This window comes from Amphiprion ocellaris, chromosome 21 (genome assembly GCF_022539595.1).
Source record: "Amphiprion ocellaris isolate individual 3 ecotype Okinawa chromosome 21, ASM2253959v1, whole genome shotgun sequence".
Taxonomy (NCBI): Eukaryota; Metazoa; Chordata; class Actinopteri; family Pomacentridae; genus Amphiprion; species Amphiprion ocellaris.
The window spans coordinates 20,412,850-20,438,182 of record NC_072786.1 but is presented as its reverse complement, the minus strand read 5'-3'; the positions used below and the strand labels follow the sequence as shown (position 1 = coordinate 20,438,182).

Sequence of the window (25,333 nt, the reverse complement as noted above, 5' to 3'; positions counted from 1 at the left end):
AAAATTGCGATGCAAGTTGCGATGTTTTAAGCTTATTTGTTGCGATGAAATTGCGGGAGACAGTGACAGTTGCTAAAAAGTTGCATTTTTTCAGCTTTTAGAACATGTTTCAACTTTGTAATTGACAATATTTATTCTGAAATTAATTCTTTAACGCTTGATGACAGATGACAAACCAAAAATGGGAAATTATTATGATAGTAAGATGAATGCTTTAAAAAGTTCTGGTAAATGTGTGACGCATGCTGCGTATATCTTACACGGACAGAATAACTAATGAAGATGTTTTAAAAACACTGAACAGAAATTATACACTACTGAACAAAATTAGGAAATGGCAAGCATTTTTTGGACACATCTTAAGGAAGGAGACCCTGGAATATATTGTTGCAACTGGAAAAATTAACGGGAAGAGAGAACGAGGCAGACAGAGAATGAAAATGATAGGTGGACTTACATCATGGCTACACATGGAACGGGCAACAGTCACAATTCAGAGGGCAACAGATTGGAGGAGCTAGAGAGAAATGATCGCCTACGCTGAATGGCACGGCACTTGATTGATTGAAATGTCTGATGATAAATAGTGGTGAGCGAATAAGCTAAGACTCAAACTACCCCACACCACAAAGACTCCAGTGGATGTAGACACAAACACTGACATTACACACTTGGTCCTAAATATTAAATGAAATTGACCTGTGTTGACTTTGACTTGCTAAAATAAAATGGACCAATGCCAGCAGATGACATGACTTCCCACATCACAGTAGACTTCAAACACCTTGGATTCTGTGTCTCCCCTCTCTTCCTCCAGACCCTGATTTCCAAATGAAGTGGAAAATTTCTTTTTCATCTGATAAGAGGACTTTGGACCACTGAGCAACTGTCACTTCATTTTCTCCTTAGCTCAAGTGAGATGCTTCTGACATTATTTCTGGTTCAGCAGTGGCCTGATATTAGGAATATTACAATTGTAGCCCCTTTCCTAAAGCTGCCTGTCATTGGTGGCTCATGATGCGTTGACACAGGGAGAACATGCAAACTCCATGCAGAAAGATCCCGGGAAAGCGGGGACATGAACCGGTGGATCTTCTAGCTGCAAGGCTGCAACAGTGCTAACCACCAAGCCACTGTGCACCCCCAAATTCAAAATTAAATAAATATTTCCAGATACTAAATTTCTAATTTATAATGAAGTATAAGCCATGATCATCGAAGTTAAAGCAAAAAATGCTTTACATATTTCACTTTCTGTGTAATGAATTGAAAATATATTGCATTTCCACTTTCTTAAAAACACTGATAGAAAATATTAACATTTTTAACAATGTTGTAATTTTTTGAGAAGCAGTATAAAGGACTACACAGATTCAAAGTCAGGGGTAAGCAGATTTAAAACCACAGCTAAAAATATATTTTAAATAATTTATCACCATGGAACAACCAATTACACACTATACCATATCTACAATAAATAAAATGCCTCTAAATAAGGAGTAACTAAAAAATCCCACTCTTCAAGTCCATTACTGTCTGTCAGTAGACATAGGTGGAACCACTAGTCCCACACAGATGCCCAGTGGTGTGTCGTTTTCAGCAGCTCATTCTTCTATCTATGCAGGTAGCTTCTGCTTCCTCTTGCCCTGCAGTTGCCATGGACCCCTTATCAGTTTTCTACCTGTTCTGTACAGACAAACAATATCCTGCCTTAACAAAAACCCTAAATTGCCACCCTTCAGGCAACTCCACTACCAGGCCTCTGGTTTAAGTGGCAAAGTAATCATGATTAGTACTTCTGTACTCAGCGTACTATCGATCCAGGCTCAAGTATGCGCACTGTCTGACACGGGTTGCTGAGCTTCAGGCCCTGGTGCGAGCTTATGTTCTGGTACTTGGCACTGCCCTTGGGGGTCACCTTGCAGACCTGACTACCTCCTCGTTAGTCTTGCAACGTTGTTACCCCCCTCCCCCATGTCTACTCTTTTTCTATCAATCTAGCCGTCTTCCAGAATCCTGTTGTGTTCTACACATATTTCTATTTGCTCTGATAAGTCTGGGGTTGTCATTGAGTATATGTGCCCTCCAGGTGCAGTCAGAAAAAACACTACGACATGCGACTGAACACAGAGATTAATAGTACATCAAACCAATAAATCAAACACCTAAAAGGATCATTAAAAAAACACAACCAGACCAGGGGTAGAAAAACATCTGCAGAAAATCCCATCACATTGACTCTGTTACATTTGTCTTCTTCAGTGATTTCAACCTCATCCTGGTATACAGAAGTGAGAGACGTGGTAGTCAGGTCAGATATGTGCATTTCTCCTTTCCACCATGTAGTCATGCTGGTCAGACCTGCAGTATCATACGAGTGTCCTACCTCTGTTGTACATGAGTGTCCTGACCATTGCAGTATTTGACATGTTGTCAGTCGGCCTCATTCTCTCTAGCTCAGTCCACTCTCACTGTATATTTTTGTCTACACTTCCCATCATCATTGATTTCTCTGTCGATCTTAGAGAAGTTCAGGAGACTTTAGGGATATGTCTAGTTGTATTATGATTTTCTGTGGCAAGGCCAGATAATCATCCACAGCTGGCGCCTTACCTTGCTTCAGTTTTGTTGCTCTGAATAACAGGAAATTGTTGCCACTTATCACCATTCAAGGATGATGGATGGCAAGCAGGGCACAGTGTGCAGATACTTATGTTCCTGCTGGGGGAGGAATAAAATCATTGCCTTTATTAAGTGGCATTCACTAGAGCCGGCTGGAGCAGTCATCAGTGCCCTCCCTACTGAGCTGACTATTATGACAGTGATGGGGTCTCGAGCTGATTGTGGCAGTGAATAGCAGTGGCATTGGCTGTGTTTGTTAGATAATGGAGATGCAGCTCTCTCGATGGCAGCAATTGGAGGCCTTGGGATATATCTGCTCTAAGCTGCAGAGCATTTAGTATAACAAGAGAATGGCCCAGTGGTTGGCTCATTGTAAAGAGTAAGCATACTCTGTGTAAAGGCAATATAACTCAGGTCCCAGGGTCCTTGTCATACTGGCTGTGCATTGAGAAATTCATACTTGGGTACCATATGGGCTTTGCTTGACTTATCTTTCATTTGTCAAGGTGGCATTTCAAATTGACTGCTTTTTGTGCTTAGTTTCACCCCAACAGCTGAACACGAGGTTCTTCAACACAAGGTCAAAGTTATGATTAATTTCATGAAAGAATTATGAAAGATTGAAGACTTTCTTAAGTGGCTCCTATGCAGGTACTGAGTTGTAATTTAGTAAATAATTTGTGTTACATTATCTGCGAATTGACCCTGTAGTTCATTGCCAAGTTTGAAGTGAGGCTAGCAATTAAATAAAGTGCCTCAGTTATGGTGTGAGACAGTGTTTTGTTATGAATCATTCATTGATTCAATGAACCCTGACCATAGAGACCACACTTACCAGCTGAGCAGAAAAGTTCAAGATCCAGATTATTGAATATGAGCTCTTCATAGACAGTTGACCCAGGAAAATTTTAAATGTCTGTTTTTATTCTGGGGTCTGTACCTGAATCAGTATTGCTGTCTGCAAGTCACCAGTGTAGGTCCACAACGTCTGCTTAAATGTTACAGTCCAACACTCTGGAGCATTGGACTCCAGAGTGTTGGACTCTACTCGAGCATCCAGAACTCCGGAGTATCCAGAACTGTTCTCTCACTGAACAATGAATCGTTTTGGCTTTTTTGATACATTTGGTATAAAGAGAAAAACATCCCCAATTGAAACCACCTGCCATTACGTCATGAAATCCTGCATTCTGCGCTATTAGGCTTGCATTTTAAAGCTTCGACTTCAGAATGCCATTTTTACTGTTTTGTAGCAGATTGTGTATTTTTTTGCATTTGGCTTTTGGACCAAATATGTGTTTTTCCACTTTCTGCTGTATTATAGAGCACTGGGATGGTATCAGGGGTAGCAATGGAATATACAGTGTTTAACAGAGTTATTACACCACTGCCCGGTCTAAGGTGTTTGCCACTACTGCCCTAAATTTACAGTAATGCTGATTATCAAAACATGCAAATATGTTTCTGTAATGGTTAATCCGCCAGTATGTGCAAGCTCTTTAATCAAAATGACATCTTTAATCCTAAAATGTAGCTATTGTTGTTATCCATGAATTTTCAAATTTACTGTTAAAAATATTAATGATGTAGAAGATGAAGTAAAAGAAATAAGCCATTGAAAGTGAAAAATTAGATTAATATGTAACATTTTTTGGCATTGATTTTGCCATCGAAATTTTTTCCTTTAAGGACCTCTGAGGAACATATTTAAGACATTTAAGGGTTAAACTAAAATGGCAATTCATGCATTTTCTTTGTTTCCTCACCTATACTGAAAACATGCCAAATCATGACTCCAAAACTGAAGTACAAAAATTTTATTTGATTTTGACTACATTAATACCAAATGTGGTATAGGTATTGTGAGGCAGCTACTAATAACTATGTTCTAACAATTAATCTATCAACTAGTGTACTGTTTACTTGATTCAATGATTAAATTATTTATTTTCCTCCACAAAAGGCAAAATGAACATTTCATTTAATTTTATTTTGACAATCTATACATTACTGCATGATGCGACACAGTATTAACTTTTAACAGAAGCTTTCATATTAAAATTCCAAACTGTGGCATTCCTTTCCTTTCCTTTCCTTGTCTTGTCTTGTCTTGTCTTTTTCTTTTCTAAGTGAAATCACAGTTGTCTTAAATGGTGCTAAGCCCAGGATGTAGCAACGATGCCTCTGTAAAATAGTGATGGGGGAATTGTTTTGGTTTTCAACATTTGCACTGCCATTAAAATTCACTGAAAGAGCCAAACAGGTCTGACTAATTCAAGTCTTTTTAGGCTCATTGTAGGCTTATACCTGACATCTATGTCTGATCACCAGGGAATAGCAGAAAATCACCATGACTCACAAGGAAGCCCTAATCGTATACCTGCGATAAATTAATTTACAATCATTCCTTTTGTTCCAATTCTAAAATGTTATGGTTTGGTTGGATTTTAAACCCAAAGTGTGAGAAATGCACAGCAGACGGAAGGCAGACTGGGATAGACAGGGTTTTATAGCAGACTTTATAGTGGAGGAGGAGGAGGCAGGCCAGGCAATCAGGGCTCCTCTGGGGGAATGACACGGGGTTTGGTAGGGCAGCTCTGGTGGTCTGGCAGGCGGCCGGCGACGGGATTACTTCGGCGATCCGGCTGGGCACTGGAGGCGGGATCGCTCTGGCAATCCAGCTGGGCGCTGGAGGCGGAAGCGGGATCGCTCCCAGACTGGCGAGGCATCCAGCCCCCCCAGTGCAGGCGAGGCGGCATCCAGCCCCTCGGGATCAGGTGAGGTGGCTCTCAGTCCCTCTAGGACGGGCGAGGCAGCGTGGAGCTCCTCCTGGACGGGCGAGGCAGCGTCGACCCCCTCGGTAATGGGGAAAACGGACTCCCATGAAACTGGGGTGCTCTGGCCAGCCCCCACGGGATCAAAAGAAAAAACAGCCGGAGGGAGACTGCCCGTTCCCGGCTGCTGCAGCGTACCGGCTGCAGATCGCTCCACTGTGTCCACCAGTCTGTCCACCCAAGCGAGCAGGTCGAGTTTGCCGATCTAAGAGCAGTGGCTCCTGGCGATGTAACAGATTCTCCAGGCTGGCTACAACCTGGAGAATCTGCAGGTGGGCTGGCATGGGTGCTGGGCTGCTCTGCGCGCTCTCTGGGTTCTCGTATGGCCAGATCATTCTGTTATGGTATGTTTTTTACACAGAGTTCCTTTCTTTTTCATAAATCAGCCTTTCAGAGAACGATGAGCAGCTCTGTACCGTCATTGTATATTACATTTCGACCACTTAAGACAGAGGAGTACCTCTATTCTCGTGTGTTTATCATGGATATGCTTTCTTTGTCTTTTAAGCTATTAAAGTTGAGTAATTACCCAGAAGCCCATGCCATGTTCACTAACCCATGCAGAAGCCTGCCAGTGCCTCGTCTCTTAATTACAAATTTGAATCCTTAATGCATGTATGGGAAGCAAAATAATTAGACAGATATTTCCTCAGTCCCTTTTTTTTTACTGGCTTGTGCAAATGCCCAAATGACCTGACATGCCTGCCTGGAGAGAGTGAGCAAAAAGCCTGCATATCATCTGCATATTACAATAACACTAGAGGCTTCTGCTGCACATCCCCTCAGCAACACATGCTTTCTGAATTCTTCATTAGAATATCAGAACTTTTATGATTATGGTTCAGATTACGTCCCTTTATCTTTTCTTTGCTGCAATGAGTGGGATAGGGTAGCTGAATGAGTGAGTTTTGTTACATTATTTGAAATGTGCCATAATAAATCTCAGTAGAGCGTTCCCTTTTTGTTACACGGTTGCTTTAATTAGATTTTTGTGTCCACTTCTTAATAGAGAGGCATGCTACAATGCCTGTATTCTATTTGTCATTACAAGACAAGAAAAGAAGGAAAGAAGATAATATTTCCCTCTTTTCAGGTGTCTATTTATTATAGGAGATGTAACTGGAGTTTGTTTGACTTTGGTTTCATTTCCAATAAAGTGACAATGTCATAAATAATGAGGTAGAGATTTTAAGCTAAAGTGCAGTGTACGTTGTGCAAGAGTGCATGTATGTGTGTGTCATGTTTAACATCAGAGTGTTGGTGTGTGTGTGTGCATAGACCTGCATGTTATTTACATATTTGGAATAGAATAGCCACTTTATTCTCATTCATAACATACACTAGTTGGTGCACATTTGGACAAAATTTCGTTGCATTTGACTCACCATTGGAGAAGTTAAAAAAAAAAATTCGAAATATATGGATAAAATAACATAATATATGCAATGTAAAAAAATATATAAGTTAAAAACAATATAGCAGCAATTTAAAGTAGTGTAGGAGCAGTTTAAAATCGGTATTGGCTGCCTCGTGCAGAAGGTTGTTGGGTGTTCAGCAGTCTGATGGCTGATGAAACTATTGCAGCGTTGCGAGCATTCAGAGTGGTGTGGATAGATTTGTTGACCCACAGCTTCTCGCTCAGAAAAATACGAACCATCCCCATGGCAATGACCAGCTTTGCTATGAAGTCTGCAACCACTTCCATGTACGAGTTGACGGAACATGTCCCTGTTTACGTCACGCAGAGCGTCCTGCAGTGTAGCTTCTGATTGGTCACTCCAGGACCTTCCTTGACTCATCTCAGCACTTTCCTGTTATGCCATCGTATGTTTATATCTTGACATCGGGAAAATGGCGGCATGGTGCGATTTGCCGAGTGGAGGCAGAGAAACCACTCTGTAGCTCTATTTGAATGGTGTGTAGCAGTGGTCAGGTGTGTTGCTCCCCTCTGGTGAAGCATGTGAGATGTTGATAAAAATTCGGCATCTCTTGATGAGGGCAATGTCCAGGTGTTTGTTAGGTGCCAAAACAGCACATCCTGTACTGCGATAGTGGAGTGTCGGTGTCCTCTAGTGGCAGAATGTGAACCGCTGTAACAGTGACTGAAGTGGAGTCCCCTGGTAGATGGAATGGACAGCACTAGATGGTTAGGTGCTCCAACTCTGGGAAGCCATAGTGATTGAGAGTTCTGGTGCTTTGGAGGTTACACCGGCGGTTGTTGACCATGAAACAGACTCCACCACCTTTAGACAAGCCTGTTCCGAACACCACCTCGTTGTCCCCGGTGCTTTTTCCTTCTCCGTTTCTGTGTCACGTTGTTGTTGTTGTCCTCACCGTCACACAGGATCTCAGCTGGTCACTTCTGATCTTCATATAAAAAGCTAGAACACTTGTTTTGTAACAAGCCTACAGTCTACACGGAGCTGTCACTACACTGTCTGGACATGGCCACGTCATCTTGACCAAAATGTTGTTTAGTTTTAAAAAATAAACCTTGATCTTGTGCAAGGTGACAATTGTGCTTTATTTCCATAGTAATTCATAGTCATAGACCAAGCAAAAGGCAACATTTTTGAAAGGAAATAGTACTAATAAAAATCCAAGTAAATATTTTACATGGACCAGAGGGTAACAGGTGAGATTCATTCGTTTAAGCTTCCATGTCACAAAAAAGTAACCATGTATCACAGCCAGTGTTGCTATTACATAACCCAGAATGTGGTAATCTCTACAAAAATCCCCTCAGCATTTGGTATGTGGAAAATAATTTACTTTTTCTTTTTTTCCTTTTATAACAAACAAGGTTCTATAAACAAACTGGCATTTAATGAGTTAGAATCCTGAAAATGAAGTTAGTAATTATGATCAGAACTGTGTGAATTTAAAATAAAAGAAAATCTGCCACTGCACAAAAAAATCCATCACAATCAGCATTGTTAATAATTATTAACATATTCCAGGCTTTATTAAAAACAAAGAAAATGGAAAATAGCTTAAAAAAATTCATAAAACACTAATTGCAGATTAAAATCCTGAAAATGAATTATTGAGATTTGTGATCACATCAGTGAAGCAGGATTATTAGGTTAACAAGGTATATTGGGTTGAAAGCAGAGTTTTCAGTGTCACAAAGGCGGCCCTCTTAACCTGGCGTGATCATGGTAACTTGTGCTGCACAGCTAACTTTCTCCTGAGGAGGTTATGTATAGAGTTTAGGATTTAAATCAGCTGTAAGGAGCGCTACCGTTCCTCGCTCTTTTCATAATGATATCCTGTATGAGTGATGCAGATTCTTCTTTTGGATGGAGTGGAAAACTACATATATTACTTGGATGAATACCATTTTTTCGACCACCTACCAGCATTCTTTTCTGGCATCATTTGCAATTACCACTTTCTGTTCACCGTAATCACATTTTATCTTCTCATAGCTCCCCATTTTTGTGAAGTAGGTGCCAAACAATTGTTTCATTTTGCATGGAAAAAGAGTCAAATGATAAGCAGAAAGCTTGTTTTTGTAGGCGTGTACACAGAATCTAATGAAAAATCAAAATGGTGATAAACCTATTTGTGATACCAGTTTTCTCTGATTGTGTCACAGCACAATGTGTGAACCCAAGGCAAAAGTGCAGAGATCACACAGAGACGAAATCAAGGTTCAGATGTAATTTTTTTTTAACAAAAATACTGTTCATTGACATTCCTGCACATGCTTGCACATATGCAGATTTTGTGTGAGCAACTATTTCAATGTTTTTGAGCAAACAAAGCTACACTACAGAATGAACTTGTCAGCTTTCTTGGACATAGAGAAAAATTAGCCTTATAAATGTAGCCTTAGCTAAATGTGCACACTTTAGATTAAGATTGATTTAGGTCTTAACTGCCTAGTATGGAATGAACAACTGACCAAAAGGTACACATAAATTTACTTCCATACTGTAACTAAAGTAATTGTAATTTGTTACTTGCTTATGTGTTACATCTGTTGTTGTTGTTGACATGCAATATATTACCATTATAGCAAGACATACACGGACATTTGAAAATGTAAAGACGATCACATCCTTATTGTGGCAGTTTGGCATGGACCGAATAATAGACAGTCAAATACATGGAACTGTCCTCTTGTCTGCCAAACATGACAATGACCAAAACTCGTCACGCGATTCAGTATCCGTACATAACGTACACATGTATAATACACGCCTGTGCTCGGTGCAAGGGCATTTTGTTTGTGGGTAGATCTATATATAAACGACCGTGATTTCTGCCATGACTTTTTTCAAGATTTCAGCCATCAGAAATGATATAACGACAGTGCAGCCTTGGAGGAGTACTGCGCTCTCTGAGTGCTGTTCTTGTAAATGGTGTTAACTGCAATTATTCAGGAGAGTGAATGCATTCACTCTCTCAGAAAGTGGACACTTAATGCAGTAGTTAGGGCAGTAATTAGGTTCAAGAACCACTATTGTGTTGTTATATTTTTTACATACAACATATAAACACTATCACAATACACTGTTGTCACTCTGGAGCGTGTGCCTCATTCTGCTTGTGCGACCAAATGGACCAGTAGCATTTGTGTGCACTCTGCTAACATCGCTAATGGCCCCTTTCAGTGGCACCACTATGTCTCTAAAACAAACTCAGACTAGACAAAGGGAGGCCTGCTCAGGCAGAGACAGACACACTGGAAATCAATTTCATCTGTCAATGCAATTCAAGGTCACATCATCCTAGAAAAAGGATAAAGTTTTCAGAGGAAGCTGATGCTCTTCACAACTGTTACTTTAGATGAGGACTGAAATGGGAAGATTAAGTTACTTTATTTACCACAAATTGATTGCATTTTCTGAAGTGTAATCTTTAAGACTTTTCCTTTTGTGTCCTCATGATCACACTGAATGTATTTTTAGTGTGCTCACCTACTTTTACATTTATCATTAGTGAGACTGATGGCCATGGAAAGGGATGATTCCTGGAAGACTACATATCAACCACACCAGGGTGATGTAGAAGTGACTTAGTGTTGGAGCATGACCAGGCCTTTCAATGGCTACTAAGTGCCTTAGTATGTAACAGTATGAAGAAGCAGAACTGCTCTAATATTGGTGGGGCTACAGTACATGACTAATGTTGGATGGAAATCAAAAGTCTATCTTGGTGTCTTTTACATAGTGTTTCTTGTTCCAGTTTACACAGTATCCTGTTTGAAGTCATACTTTTATACAAAGTGAGCCAACGGTGACCTGTATATTCTCTATTTTTACAGGTATAAGCATTTCCTACAGGATTTGGCTGCCAACACAAGTCCAGACAACCCAGAGTTTGAACAGCTTGCTAGTAAGTGTCTTTTCTAATCATGCCACTGCCTTAGTAATTATTTTTGCTGCATTTCTGGGGAAATATCTGCAGATTAACCCTGAATGCCTTTGTTGTGGAAGGATGTGTGCACATTTGCACATGTAAAGCTGAGGTTAATGTAATTGGCATCCTCCTCTACCACTCTTAGTGTTGTTGGGGGTTTGTCAGCAGCAGCAGTCTAATAATAAGTGATGAGTGTGTGATAATGTGCTTTACATTTCTGCTCCAAAGAACTTTGGCTCAATCACAGTGGAACTCTTCCTGCATGTTACATACACTTTGGAGCACAGGGCAGTTAAGCACATGTACAATAGAGCACAATTATATTATATATTATACACAAACGACTGTTGTATTGAAAGTAAGCCCTGATTATCTTCATTTGAGAAACAAAGGAAAATGCTCTCTTTCCCTTTCATCCATCATTTGTTGTTCTTGTCACAGCAGCACTTGGATAGTAGAGAAATGAAAGCGAGGCAAAGCTTGGTAAGCGTGTAAGTTCAAGTTTGATGTGGATTTTGACATAATTAATTGGGAGCGGATCAGAGGATATTTAGTGAGAGCTATATTAATAAATAAAATCTTCAACATCAACACAAATCTTGATAATGACTAATTTCAGTCGTCAAATAAACAGCAAATCTGACTCAAGTGCGAACGTACACAAGGAATTATTTATGTGTATCAATTAAAATCTCATTGCTGATGTGCTGCCTTTGCTTACAAATTAAAACAGCCTCAGACTCTAAGATGAAGGTACATATCTAACTGTGCCCCGCCATCGCTTCTTCCTCTTCTCATTAGAGATCCTTTTTTAAACTCTGCTGCTTTTTAATGGGAGTTGTGTGTGTGTGTGTGTGTGTGTGTGTGTGTGTGTGTGTGTGTGTGTGTGTGTGTGTGTGTGTGCGTGTGCGTGTGCGTGTGCGTGTGCGTGTGCGTGTGCGTGTGCGTGTGCGTGTGTGTGTAAAAACTTCCTATAGTCAGCCTGGTTACATTGTAAAGGGAATTATTAACAAAAAAAAATCCAGACAAATCAGAGTGTATCTGATTAAGTGAACTAGCAGATAGACTCACCAGAGCCTTTGTTGTTGTTTTCTCTTATTGTGATGCTCTGCATCAGATTGCTTCTCCACTTATTTGTCTGTTTTTTTTTTTCTTACCAAAGCTTTAATTTTTGTTCATAGTGCATGCAGGCTGGATTTAATTGTTGTGATTGCAGTGCTTCAGGAGTTTTCATCGGCCCGTTTTCTATGCCACCCTAACGCCTGATTCTGCTGTAGTAACTCTAACCAAGTCTGACCTGACTAGAGGCAAATCTCCAGCTGTGTCTCATATTTAACAGTAAAAGTTAGCAGTCTATGTCCCATGGCCAAACACTGTCTGAATAGAGAATACGTGGAATAAATAGCTGTAAGAATTGGAAGATGTCTTTAAAATGTTTAATGGGCTAGATGTATTATTAATGCCTCAGTCAGAACTCAGCCCAGGAATACTGTAATTAGGAGTTGTTGTTTTTCTAAAACAGGCAATGGAAAATATTCCTACCATGTACAACAAAGGAACAAAATTCTACACGGACGCCTTGTTTGGTTTACATTGTAATTGTTGTGAAGTTAAGTGAGCCAATTAGGCTGTGATTATTTTAGTGTAGTCAGGTTGCCGTAAGGATCAAGTTTATCCGCTGAGTTTCAGTGCTCAGAACAAAAGCATGAAAGTTGTGCTTAAAAATATAATGTGTTTGTTGTTATTTTAGACACTTTAATAATGTAGTTTTAAATGTTTACAGCAACTTTTATAGATGACACACAGTAATTGGATGCTTTGTCTATTTTGATGATTTGCGTATTTGTTCTGAGGCACGGAATTTAAAGCTTTGTACAAGAAGGTAAGGAAGGTAGTATGACAAAGAATTTCTTACATGCAAGTATACTAAGGTTAATAGGCCATTTACATAATTTTTTTCTGCTTGATTTATTTGCATTGTTCGGGAGTTTGATGTTCTTTTTTCGCTTAAGAAGGGCTAGGTATTTGTTAGTAGTTTTTGGATAGTAGTAGTTTTGTATTTGGAAAACTGAACTAAAGGTTGACACAGACTTGGTCAGATTTGGTTATCATTTTGTTGGGGAAAAATTGGTGCCTGGTATACTGCAGCTTTAGGTTAATATAACTTTGAACCCTGGTGCAATATTTGTTAAGCGTGAGTGAAGTTTTAGCAGCTTACACTGAGCAATCTAAGGCATGGAGAAAAACCTCCAAACAAAATAGCAAAATACGCAGATTTGTTACAACATTAAAACCACGTGCAATACTATTGTGTTGGGTGCCAAAGTAGCTCTGACCTGTTGGTGCGTGGACATGAGACCTTTGGAGGCGTTCAGTGTTCAGTGGTGTTGGCAATAGGGCTGGACCCGAATATCCGAATATTTGGTTGTTGTTGTGGTATCTGAATATTAATTTTGAGATCCAAATACCACCAGATACTACACGCGGACCTACCAACCCTGACGTCACGCTTCACTTCCTCCATGTTGGTAAACAGAAGAGAAAAGTCAAAGACGGTGATATCCATGCTAGTGCTATGCTAATGCTGTCGGACTCCGGAGCAAGATCAAAGTTCTTGAAAATACGCCTCCACCCCCCACTCAGTGACCAAACAAGAGTCGAATATTCAGATATTCGTCATTAATTGGGCCCGAATATCCGGAGCCCAGAAATTGCTATTTGGACCAGCCCTAGTTGGCAGCAGATCATCTAAGTCCTGTGAGCTGGGTGGGCTTTCAGTGTGTTGTGCTTATTCCAGTGAATCTTGGGAATGCTCGATTAGATAGGGATCTGGGGAGTTTGTAGATTGAGTCTACACCTTGTGTTCTTTATGGTGTTCCATAAGGCCTTCTTGCCGCCGCTGCTGTTGCCATGTGGTGATGTACTTGGGTTAGGGGTTAGCGATGTGTTCCGAGCCCACTGTTGTTCATGTTGCTTACACAGGACTGCTGCCGCCTCAAATCACATCATTAAGTATGCGGACGACACAACAGTAGTGTGTCTCAATTGGGACAACAGCGATGTGTCCTACAGAGAGGAGGTGAAGCAGCTGGTGGACTGGTGCGGTGGGAACAATCTGATTCTGAATGTCAAGAAGACCAAGGAGTTGATCATCGACTTCAGGAAGAAGCAGTCCAGCCATTCACCTCTCATCATTGCACACATCATCTCTGGTTAAACGGGCTCAGCAACATCTGCACTTCCTGCAATGGAGGAAGAGAGCACAACTGTCCCCTTCCATCCTGACCACCTTCTACAGAGGCACCACAGAGAGCGTGCTGAGCAGCTACATCTCCAGCTCCAGCTGGCAGCTCCATGGCCTCAGATAAGTAGTCACTGCAGAGAGTGGTGAGGACGACAGAGAAGATCATTGAGACCTCTCTTCCATCCATCTAGGATGTTGCACACAAGCGCTGTCTCAGCAGAGCCTGTCACATTATCAAAGACTCTACACACCCCCACCATGGACTGTTCTCCTGACGCAGCACTCCATCACTCTCCATCTTGGTCAAATAGTCCTTACACAGCCTGGAGGTGTGTTTGGGGTCATTGTCCTGTTGAAAAATAAATGATGGTCCAACTAAACACAAACCAGATGGGATGGCATGTCACTGCAGGATGTTGTGGTAGCCATGCTGGTTCACTTCAATTTGGAATAAATCTTCAACAGTGTCACCAGCAAAGCACCCCCACACCATCATACCTCCTCCTCCATGCTTCATGGTGGGAACCATGCATGTAGAGACCATCCCTTCACCTTTTCTGGTCTCACAAAGACATGGTAGATGGAACTAAAGATCTCAAATTTGGACTCATCAGACCAAAGCACAGATTTCCACTGGTCTAATGTCCATTCCTTGTGTTTCTTGGCCCAAACAAATCTCTTCTGCATGTTGCTTTTCCTTAGTAGTGGTTTCTTAGCAGCTGTTTGACCATAAAGGCCTGATTGGTTCAGTCTCCTCTGAACAGTTGATGTAGAGATGTGTCTACTACTAGAACTCTGTGTGGCATTTATCTGGGCTCTAATCTGAGCTGCTGTTAACTTTCCATTTCTGAGGCTGGTGACTCGGATGAACTTATCCTCAGCAGCAGAGGAGACTCTTGGTCTTCCTTTTCTCATGTGAGCCAGTTTGGTCGTAGCGCTTGATGGTTTTTGTGACTGCACTTTTGGATACATTCAAAGTTTTTACAATTTTCTGGACTGACTGACCTTCAGTTCTTCAAGTAATGATGGACTGCTGTTTTTCTTTACTTAGCTGATTGGTTCTTGCCATAATATGGATTCTAACAGTTGTCAAATAGGGCTGTCAACTGTGTACCAACCTGATTTCTACACAACACAACTGATGGTCCCAATCCCATTAAGAAGGCAAGAAATTTCACAAATGAACCTTGACATGACACACCTGTGAAGTGAAAACCATTTCAGGTGACTACCTCATGAAACTCATCCAGAGAATGCTAAGAGTGTACAAAGCAGGAATCAAAGCAAAGGGTGGCTATTTTGAAGAATCTAAAATATAAAATATGTTCACTCATTTCACACTTTTTTGTTTACTACATAATTCCATATGTATTCATTCATAGTTTTGATGCCTTCAGTGAGAATCTACAAGTAAATAGTCATGAAAATAAAGAAAAAACATTAAATGAGAAGGTGTGTCTAAACCTTGACTGGTAGTACATTTTGGGGACATTTGAGACTTACATTTACTTGTTAATTTTAAAATAATACATAATTTAAAATAATACATTTATTCCTAGAGTACAATTTGCCTAATAACTGTGCATATATATATATATATATATATATATATATATATATATATATATATATATATATATATATATGCATGTTTATGCAATATATGCATATTTTGAAGTGAAATAAGAAATTTATATCTAAAAAAAATATTTTTCAAAGTAAAAAAATGAAAATTGACATGTGCATATGTATTCACCCCCTTTGTTATGAAGTCCCTAAAAATCTCTGGTGCAACCAATTACCTTCAGAATTCACATAAATAGTGAAATGAAGTCCACCTGCGTGTCATATGATCTGTCAGAATATACACACCTTTTCTGAAAGGCCCCAGAGGCTGTAACACCTAAGTAAGAGGCACTATTTACCAAACACCGCCATGAAGACCAAGTATCTCTCTAAACAAGTCAGGGACAAAGTTGTTGAAACGTACAAATACAAGTGTTTTTGTTTTTTTTTTTTTGTTTTGTTTTTTTAAATAAAAAAAGATCCAAATCTTTGATGATCCCCAGGAACACCATCAAATCCATTCTATTCAAATGGAAAGAACATGGCACCAAACAAACCTGTTAACAGAGGACCGCCCACCAAAATTCACAGACTAAGCAAGGAGAGCATTAATCAGAATGGCAGCACAAAGACCAAAGGTAACCCTGGAGGAACTGCAATAGGACCACAATAAGCCGTACACTTCATACAGCTGCGCTTTATGGAAGAGTAATCAGAAGAAAGCCATTACTTTCAGCTAAAAATAAGGAGGTACATTTTGAGTTTGCAAAAAGGCATGTGGGAGACTCCCAAAATGTATGGAGGAAGGTGCTCTGGTCAGAAGAGACTAAAATTTATCTTTTTGACTGTCAAGGAAAATGCTATATCTGGCGCACACCCAACACATCTCATCACGCCAAGAACACCATCCCCACAGTGAAACATGGTGGTGGCAGCATCATGCTGTGGGGATGTTTTTCAGCAGCAGGGACTGGGCAACTGGTCCGAGTCGAGGGAAAGATGGATGGTGCTAAATAAAGGGATATTCTTGAGCAAAACCTGTACCAGTCTGTAAGAGATTTGAGACTAGGACGGAGGTTCACCGTCCAGCAGGACAATGACCCAATATACTGTTAACACAACATTTGAGTGGTTAAAGGGGAAACATATAAATGTGTTGGTATGGCCTAGTCAAAGTCTAGACCTCAATCCAATTGAGAATCTGTGGTCAGACTTAAAGATTGCTGTTCATAAGCGCAAACCATCAAACTTGAAGGAGCTGGAGCAGTTTTGCCTTGAGGACTGGGCAAAAATCCCAGTGGCAAGATGTGGGCAAGCTCATAGAGACTTATCAAAAGCGACTTGCAGCTGTGATTGCTGCAAAAAGTGGTGCTGCAAAGAACTGACTTTAGTGGGGTGAATACTTATGCACATTGATGTTTTCAGTTATTTTGTCCTATTTTTTGTTTGCTTCACAATAAAAAAATTATCACATCTTCAAATTTAGAGGCATGTTCTGTAAATTAAATGATGCAAACCTTCAAACAATCCATTTTAATTCCAGGTTGTGAGGCAACAAAACATGAAAAATGCCAAGGGGGGTGAATACTTTCGCAAGGCACTGTACATATAAAGTATGTAGGTTACCAAGACATATTACTCAGAAAGAATTTCAACGAGTGTCCAAACAAAAAAGTCTTTGTGCATGTATGACTGCTGTAGGAGCTGTGACTGCAGTGTGCGAGGTGTCCCGTCGTATCCAGGACAATGCCCGGTGCCATGAGAACCACCTGCAGCTTTGCCGGGTGCAGAAACTGCTGAAAGGGCGAAAGACGAAGGTGTTGGCCACAGGTTAGAACCTCTGATTACACATTCCTTTCATCTCCTTTGAGAACTACCTCAATCTCCTCTCTACCTCTTTCAGCATCTATTGTTCTATGTCCTTTGGGACACACAGAGGGGGAGGGAAAGCAAGACAGGCACAGATAAACCGAAGGGAAATTAGCTGGAGTATGGAAACATTCTGATGACGCTTGCCTGCATTGCTTTAAACTGATGAAATTTAATGGAATTTAGTAGACTTTCTGCAGAAAGCTAAAATGTTTGGCACATCCCTCTGAGCCACATATATTAACCATCCAACAGTTTGTGAGAGAATGTGCTTTTCTCCTTTATCTGCCCTCTTTCTTGTTTATTTCCTCTCTTTCATTGTGGTTTCCTCTCTACTTGTGGAGCGGTGGCTCTTTTCTTCCCACCACTCCTCCTCCTGTTGTTTGTCTCCAGAGTATCAGGCCTTGTCGTTGCTCTTCTCACCCTGCCAATCTCCCCCAGGACCAATTAGAGCCCAGTCCCATCTCACAGACCAGCAGATAAAAAGGAAGCCAAAGTGTGTGTGTGTGTGTCTGTGTGTGTGTCTGTGTGTGTGTGTGTGTGTGTATGTGTGTGTCCCTCTCTCTCTCTCTGCTAGATGTGAGTGAATGCATGTGTGCATGATGCCACGTGTGTGTTTATTTGCTTGGACATGCAGGCTTATTGCATGTGTGGACGTGTTAGTATAGACTAGGAGCAAATGCTGAAAAGTAGCTCATCTCTATAATGCCGATGTGGAACTTTCAAAAGCTTCCTCCAAGTTCTCAGGCCCTCGCACCTCCGTCGAATTCCTTTCCAGCCAATAAAGCCCCAGTCCCACCAGACAGACTTCAGAGCTGAAGTAGCACCACGCCACCCCACAACCCCACATCAACCTATTCTCCTTCCTCCACACCAACACCACCTCTAATGTAGTTAAAGAACAGCTCTGCCTTTTTACAGATGAGAAGCACCGAAGCCCCTCGAACATATTAAGTAGCTCAGTGGAAGATGAAGGGAGCGATTGTGAGACACAAAGCCTGAATCAGTGGGATATCAATATAGCAGTAAGCCAGCCTGTTTCCCTGGGAGTCTGCAGATTTGTGTCTACCTGCAATTTTAAACAAAGATGTCTCCCATTTCCTGTGATGGTTCACATTGATTTTTTTTCCCAGTTTGTCCCTTTATGGTGTTGACCATTGCACACAATTGTGTTATGCATTTTCTGTCACTTTAATATACACATTTTTTCAGACATCTTGAGATCAATTAGGCTACCTCACTTAACCATCATGATAAGCTTAAAGAAGCACAAAAACAAATAATTACATATTTAGTTGTTTTTTAACATATATTTCTGCTTCACATATCCATTGAATCCCCCCCTTTTTAGTGTTGAAACATTTAGAGCACTTATCAGTCAGTCCACAAAAAATAAAGTGACAGCAGGATGGATTAACAAATGAACATTGTTTTTAAGATAAGATAAGATCAACTTTATTAATCCCGGAGGAAATTGTTTTGCCAGAGAACAATACGATAAACAATAAACAAAGGTTAGTGGAATATGTACAGTTACACAGGGGTTAGTAGTAAAAAAGAAATCAAAAAGAATACAAGGTACAAAATGAAAAGCATCCAAGTGTGTGACGTGTCTAAGTGGATGATAAGGAATAGTGTCTGAAAAAAATAAAATAAAATAAAATAACACAAGTGCAATACGTACACTGTAGACTAATAACGAGAAACAGATTAACAGAAAATGAACTGAATGTAAACACTGTATTGCACAGTAAACAGATGTATTGCACTAGAAATATTGTACTTGAACAATGATCTTACAGATCATGAGACTATTAAGGAAAACTCCTTATATTATGATAATATAATGATTAATATAATATTGCACATGAAAATGAGTCTGATGATCATGTATCCCTTCTGCAGAAGGGAGAGGAATTGTACAGTCTGATTGCCTCAGGTAGGAAGGACCTCCTGTGACGTTCTTTGGTGCACCTTGGTGGTCTCCGTCTACAACTGAAGGTGCTCTGGCAGGACGTCAGTGTGGCATGCAGGGGGTAAGAGGTGTGGTCCATGATTCTGAGCAGCTTCCTCAGCATCCTTCTCTCTGAGACCTCCACCACAGAGTCCAGCTTTTAAGGCCTTTATTAAGAGATAAAGGAATCCTTTTTTTGGTTTCCAGCTTCTCCAATACGAGAATTTGCTGCTCTCATCTGTTGATCAGACATAACACCTACTTTGGACGCTTTTGAAATTATAGTGTTTTTTCTTCATTTTTTCTTCTGTTTTTATGTCATTGTGTTTAAATCTATACACAGAGTCAGAAATGCACTGATTACATATGACAACTGCCACACAAGCACGGACCAACGGGAGCATTGCATGGAGAGTGATGAACTGGATAGCTTTTTTAGTCAGTCCTCAATTTTTCACCTAAATGCTGGTGATAAGCTATTGGCATTCTCATTTCCAGTATTTCACAAGTACACAATCCTGAACGGTTGGATGTTCTAATGAGTGAAACAACTAATTCAGTGGAGGAGTCTGAGTTGACACTTCTTTGGGAGTTGTGCTAAATGCTAATGCTAGGGTTACTCATTTTAGAGGGATGTACCTAACAGCAGGTGGTTCCTTTGTATCAGCTTGCTTGACAAAACCTAAAACCTTAATCAGAGATAATGGGTATCACAGTGATGGTTATTAACTTTCTTGTTAGCTAGATTTTTCTTTCTGAGGCTCTTTACACCGCATCCTGTGGCTCTCACTATAACCGTCTGCACAAAATTACGCTCTCACACAACTAAACTGCATTCTCAATTATGTTGCAGTGGAAACGTAAATTGTCTTTCTTCCCTTGACCACACATGGAGCTGTTATTAATTTCATGAATATTGTGTATGTATATGTACAGTTGCACTCAAAATTGTTCAACGCCCATTGCAAATCAGGTTTGTTGGCAAAATGTACAAACTTTCAGCTGTTTTTTGATAAGTAACTCAAACAAGAACAATTTAAATAGCTCAACACAACCAGTATTAAGGGTGGTTTCTCCTAATTCAAGACAAAATGCCACTTTTAATGACTGCTGCTGTCTCAAAATTATTCAACCCCCTGACTAGAGTCCCACATAAGAGCTCTCATTTATAAATCAGGAGTTGTCTCAGGCACACCTGACATCACTAATCAAGGACTTCATTAGTGGCATTCGATGTGTTTCATAGAACACAAATACCTGGACCGGCTTGGTGTTTGTTCATAGTGACGTTTGATTGCATTTTAGAAATATGGTTAAATCAAGCGAATTGTCTCAAAAGTTTAGAGAGGAGATCACTGCCTTGCACAAACAAGGAAAAAGACACAAAAAGATAGCAAAGGCACTGAATGTTCCTAAAGAAGGGGTAGGGGGAATTTATTTTCCTATACTTTATTGTGGGTCTGAACAGCAGACAGTAAACAATGTCAGCATTCATTTAAATAATAGCAGCTCCATGCGTGGTCAAGGAAAGCAAGAAAATGAATGGCAAGAATATGTTGATTAAAAGCAATTCATGTAAATCAATTCAATTTTATTTATATAGTGCAAATTCACAACATATGTCATCTCACAGCGCTTAGCATAGTAAGATACAGACCTTACAAATTTTAAACAGAGACCAGAGAACCCAACAATCCAAAGATGCATTTGGATTCCCTATAACAAGCAATCAGCGATGGTGGGAAGGAACAAAAAGAAAACCTAAAATAAGGAGGGGAAAAAAAAACTGACAGAACCAGACTTAAGGAAGTCGACCATCTGCCTCGACCGGTTGGGGTGAAAGTGGGGAAGAGGGGGGTGGGAATAGCAGGAAGGGTTGGGTGGGGATAGCAGGATAACAGATGGACAACAGACAAACAATACAAAGAGAACAATGAACGTTTTGGAGGTCGGGGAGGCCAAAAACTGCAGATCAGAGACATGTAGCTCCAGATCCAAGACACCTGCAGAAAGAACAAACACAGGACCTCAGGAGGAACACAGAGTTAATGATATGTAATGATGATAGATATCTGAGGAGACGAGAGGAGACGAGAGGAGAGGAGAGAATCATGGGAATCCCCTCGCAGTCTAAACCTATAGCAGCATAAGTAAGGACAGCTCAGGTGATCTTGAGCAGCCCTAACTATAAGCTTTACTGAAGAGGAAAGTTAAAACTTAAAAGCCTAATCTTAAAAGTAGAGATGATGTCTGCCTCCCAAACCCAAACTGGGAACTGATTCTACAGCAGAGGAGCTGATAACTGAAGGATCTGTCTCCTATTCTACTTCTGGAAACTCTGGGAGCCACAAGTAAACCTACAATCTGAGAGTGAAGGGTTCTGTTAGGATAATATGGTACAATTAGATCTTTAAGATAGGATAGAGTTCGGTCATTAAGAGTTTCATATGTGAGAAGCAGGATTTTAAATTTTATCCTGGATTTTACAGTGAGCCAATGAAGAGAAGCTAATCCTAGAGAAATATGATCTCTGTTACTGGTTTCCGTCAGAATTCTGGGTGCAGCATTGTGTATCAACTGGAGGTTTTTAAGAGAATTATTGGGATAGCCTGATATCTAAAAACCTGTTTTGTATGGATGTTGAAGGACATATCCTGTTCAAAAATTATTCCAAGGATTTTTTACCGATAGAACTGGAGGCTGAGGCAATGCCATCCAGAGTAACTGTCTGGTCAGACAGTGTGTTTCTGAGGTGGTTGGGGCCAAATACTATAACCTCAGTTTTGTTGGAATTTAAATTAAGAAAATTGCAGGTCATTCAGGCATTTATGTCATTCAGGCATTTATGTCCTTCAGACATTCAGGGAGTTTGACTGACTGATTTGTTTCATTGGGCCTCATAGATAAATATAGCCGGGTGTCATGTGCATAACAATGGAAATTTATGCAACGTGTCCTCATAACAATGTTGCCCAAGAGGAGCATGTGCAAAGTAAATAATGTTGGTCCTAACACAGAACCCTGTAGAACTCCATAACTAACTCTGGTGTGAGCAGAAGAATCATAACATGAAGACTGGAATCTGTCTGATAAATATGATTTAAACCAGTTTAGTGTGGCTCCTTTAATCCTGATGGCATGTTCCAGTGTAAGACGCTGTGATCAACTGTATCAAATGCAGCACTGAGATCCAGTAGAACAGGTATAGAAACTAGTCCACCATCTGAAGCTAGCAGAAGATCATTGGTGACCTTCACCAGTGCTATCTCTGTACTGTGATGCATTTTTAATCCTGACTGGAACTCTTCAAATAAACCATTTCTATGCGGATAATCAAATGATAACTTGCAACAACTTTTTAAAGTGCTTTAGAAATAAAGGAGAGGTTGGATATGAATAGAATATAATAGAATAGAATAGATAGAATAGAATAGAATAGCCACTTTATTGTCGACCAGAACATACACTAGTTGGTGCACATCAGACTGAAATTTCGATGCACAAAGCTCGCCATCGGAATGATGAAAAAAAAACAAAAAACAAACAAAAAAAATTATTCTGAATAAAAACAATTTCACTATATACATGTAAAAAATTATATATATTATATATATATATATATATATATATATATATATATATATATATATATATATATATATATATATATATATATATATATATATATATATATATATATATATATATATATATATATATATATAGGCCAGTCAAGTTCATCCACACCAGACTCTGTCATCCATGTCTTTATGGACCTTGCTTTGTGCACTGGTGCACAGTCATGTTGGAAGAGGAAGGGGCCAGCTCCAAACTGTTCCCACAAAGTTGGGAGCATGGAATTGTCCAAAATGTCTTGGTATGCTGAAGCATCCAGAGTTCCTTTCACTGGAACTAAGGGGCCAAGCCCAGCTCCTGAAAAACAACCCCACACCATAATCCCCCCTCCACCAAACTTTACACTTGGCACAATGCAGTCCGACATGTATGGTTCTCCTGGCAACCGCCAAAACCAGACTGGTCCATCAGATTGCCAGATGGAGAAGCGCGATTGGTCACTCCAGAGAATGCGTCTCCACTGCTCTAGAGTCCAGTGGTGGCTGCTTTACATCACTGCATCCGACGCTTTGCATTGCACTTGGTGATGTATGGCTTGGATGCAGCTGCTTGGCCATGGAAACCCATTCCATAAAGCTCTCTGCGCACTGTTCTTGAGCTAATCTGAAGGCCACATGAAGTTTGAAGGTCTGTAGTGATTGACTCTGCAGAAAGTTGGCCACCTCTTGACACTATGCGCCTCAGCATCCACTGACCCTGCTCCGTCAGTTTACGTGGCCTACAACTTGGTGGCTGAGTTGCTGTCGTTCCCACACACTTCCACTTTCTCATAATACAGCTGACAGTTGACTGTGGAATATTTAGGAGCAAGGAAATGTCACGACTGGATTTGTTGCACAGGTGGAGGGTGGAACTGGTTCGGATTGGCACTGCAGGGTTGAAGGGCGACCCCCAGAGGCAGGGAAGCAGGCAGGAAGTGGCAGAAGCTGTTGCAGAGGAGAAGGCAGATTAGAACGAAGCAGTACAACAAACAAGAGCAGAATATTGGCCTGGTTGACTTACTGGAGTAGTTCAACGGTCCAGCACCGAATGGTGGTCTCAGTTCAGCTTATATTGTGTGAAGGTGATGCGTTGCAGGTGAGCTACTCCTTGCCGCAGGCGTCCAATGAGCTTCTTGACCAGGAAACATTCTAAACACACCTCTCTCACGCCCACGAGGGAAAGGAAAAGGAGGGAGAGGAAAAAGGAGAGGGAAAGGCTGCCACTAAGCACAGGAGGTGGAGGGCATGGCATATGGTGTCGTTCAAAGAATCGATAAAATATCATATTGTGACAAAACCTGTTATTTCCACATGTAGTCAAAAGCACTGCTACTGCAAATGATGCAACAGAGGACTGCGGGTAGCAAACTGTTAATGGTCTAAGTGACTATATTTAGTTTACCACTCAGTACACTCTCACTGCAGCTGCTTATTTCAAATTTGACAGCTGCACATTAGAGCTAGTAAACGTTCAACATTATTCATTTAAACATTGTACTCAAGAAGTGCATTAATGGATATGTGAAAATCACTGATTTTTGTCCAAGTCAAAGCATAAATAATCATACAGGTTTAATATTCTCTGTGATAAATACCAACAAACCAAGCAATTTTCAAATCTGTGTTCTATTAGCTGCAGTACCAGCAGAAAATCAGGACTTGGGTTTGAAACATATTTATGCATTTTCTGCATCACCAACTCAAAGCTACGCAATGCACACGATGTCCGTTAGTGTAACTGCATGTTCAGTGACTTTACAAACGTGAAGCTCTGAAGGTCTGCAGATATAACATATTCCCTCAGTTAAAAATCTGTATGGCTCACAAAGAATAAGGATAAGAACTGGTGAAAGGGTGGCTACACTTATGACATTGAAAACTCTGGCTTTAGGCCCAACGTACCTTGGGAACCCATTAATCTCACTTTGTAGTACACACCTCAGGTTGGCTATGGTATTCCCCTGTTATGTGGTGATCATAAGCTGACTTATATGCAAGTTAAAGAAGTCAGGCAGCATTTTACACAGTAGAGTCTGACATTTCTGAGCAGATTGCTTGAAATAGGCAAGTACAAACTATGTAATTTGGGTTTTTTTGGACAGACACATTCATCTGTTTTGAATCTAGTGCACATTTTGTGTTGGATCCAGTCGTCAAGTTTATTTTCTGATAAGTACTGAATAATCTACCCCTAATACCCCTAAAGTCAACAGATTAATAGTTTTTAAGCGTGAACATAGAGAGAGTGAAACTGAAC

The 25,333-nt window shown here is 40.4% G+C and overlaps 1 protein-coding gene across 4 annotated transcripts in view; it reads left to right on the top strand.

Moving 5' to 3' along the window:
* Positions 1–25,333, top strand: part of arhgef39 (Rho guanine nucleotide exchange factor (GEF) 39) — a 71,460-nt gene that overhangs the window by 26,425 nt on the left and 19,702 nt on the right. For 3 of the 4 annotated variants that reach the window (XM_035941837.2, XM_035941836.2, XM_023295886.3), the window contains exons 6-7: positions 10,732–10,802; positions 17,338–17,466. In XM_035941837.2, the coding sequence (XP_035797730.1) occupies positions 10,732–10,802; positions 17,338–17,466 (200 nt within the window). The remainder of the gene's footprint in view (positions 1–10,731; positions 10,803–17,337; positions 17,467–25,333) is intronic. The other variant, XM_055006272.1, reaches the window with a different exon arrangement.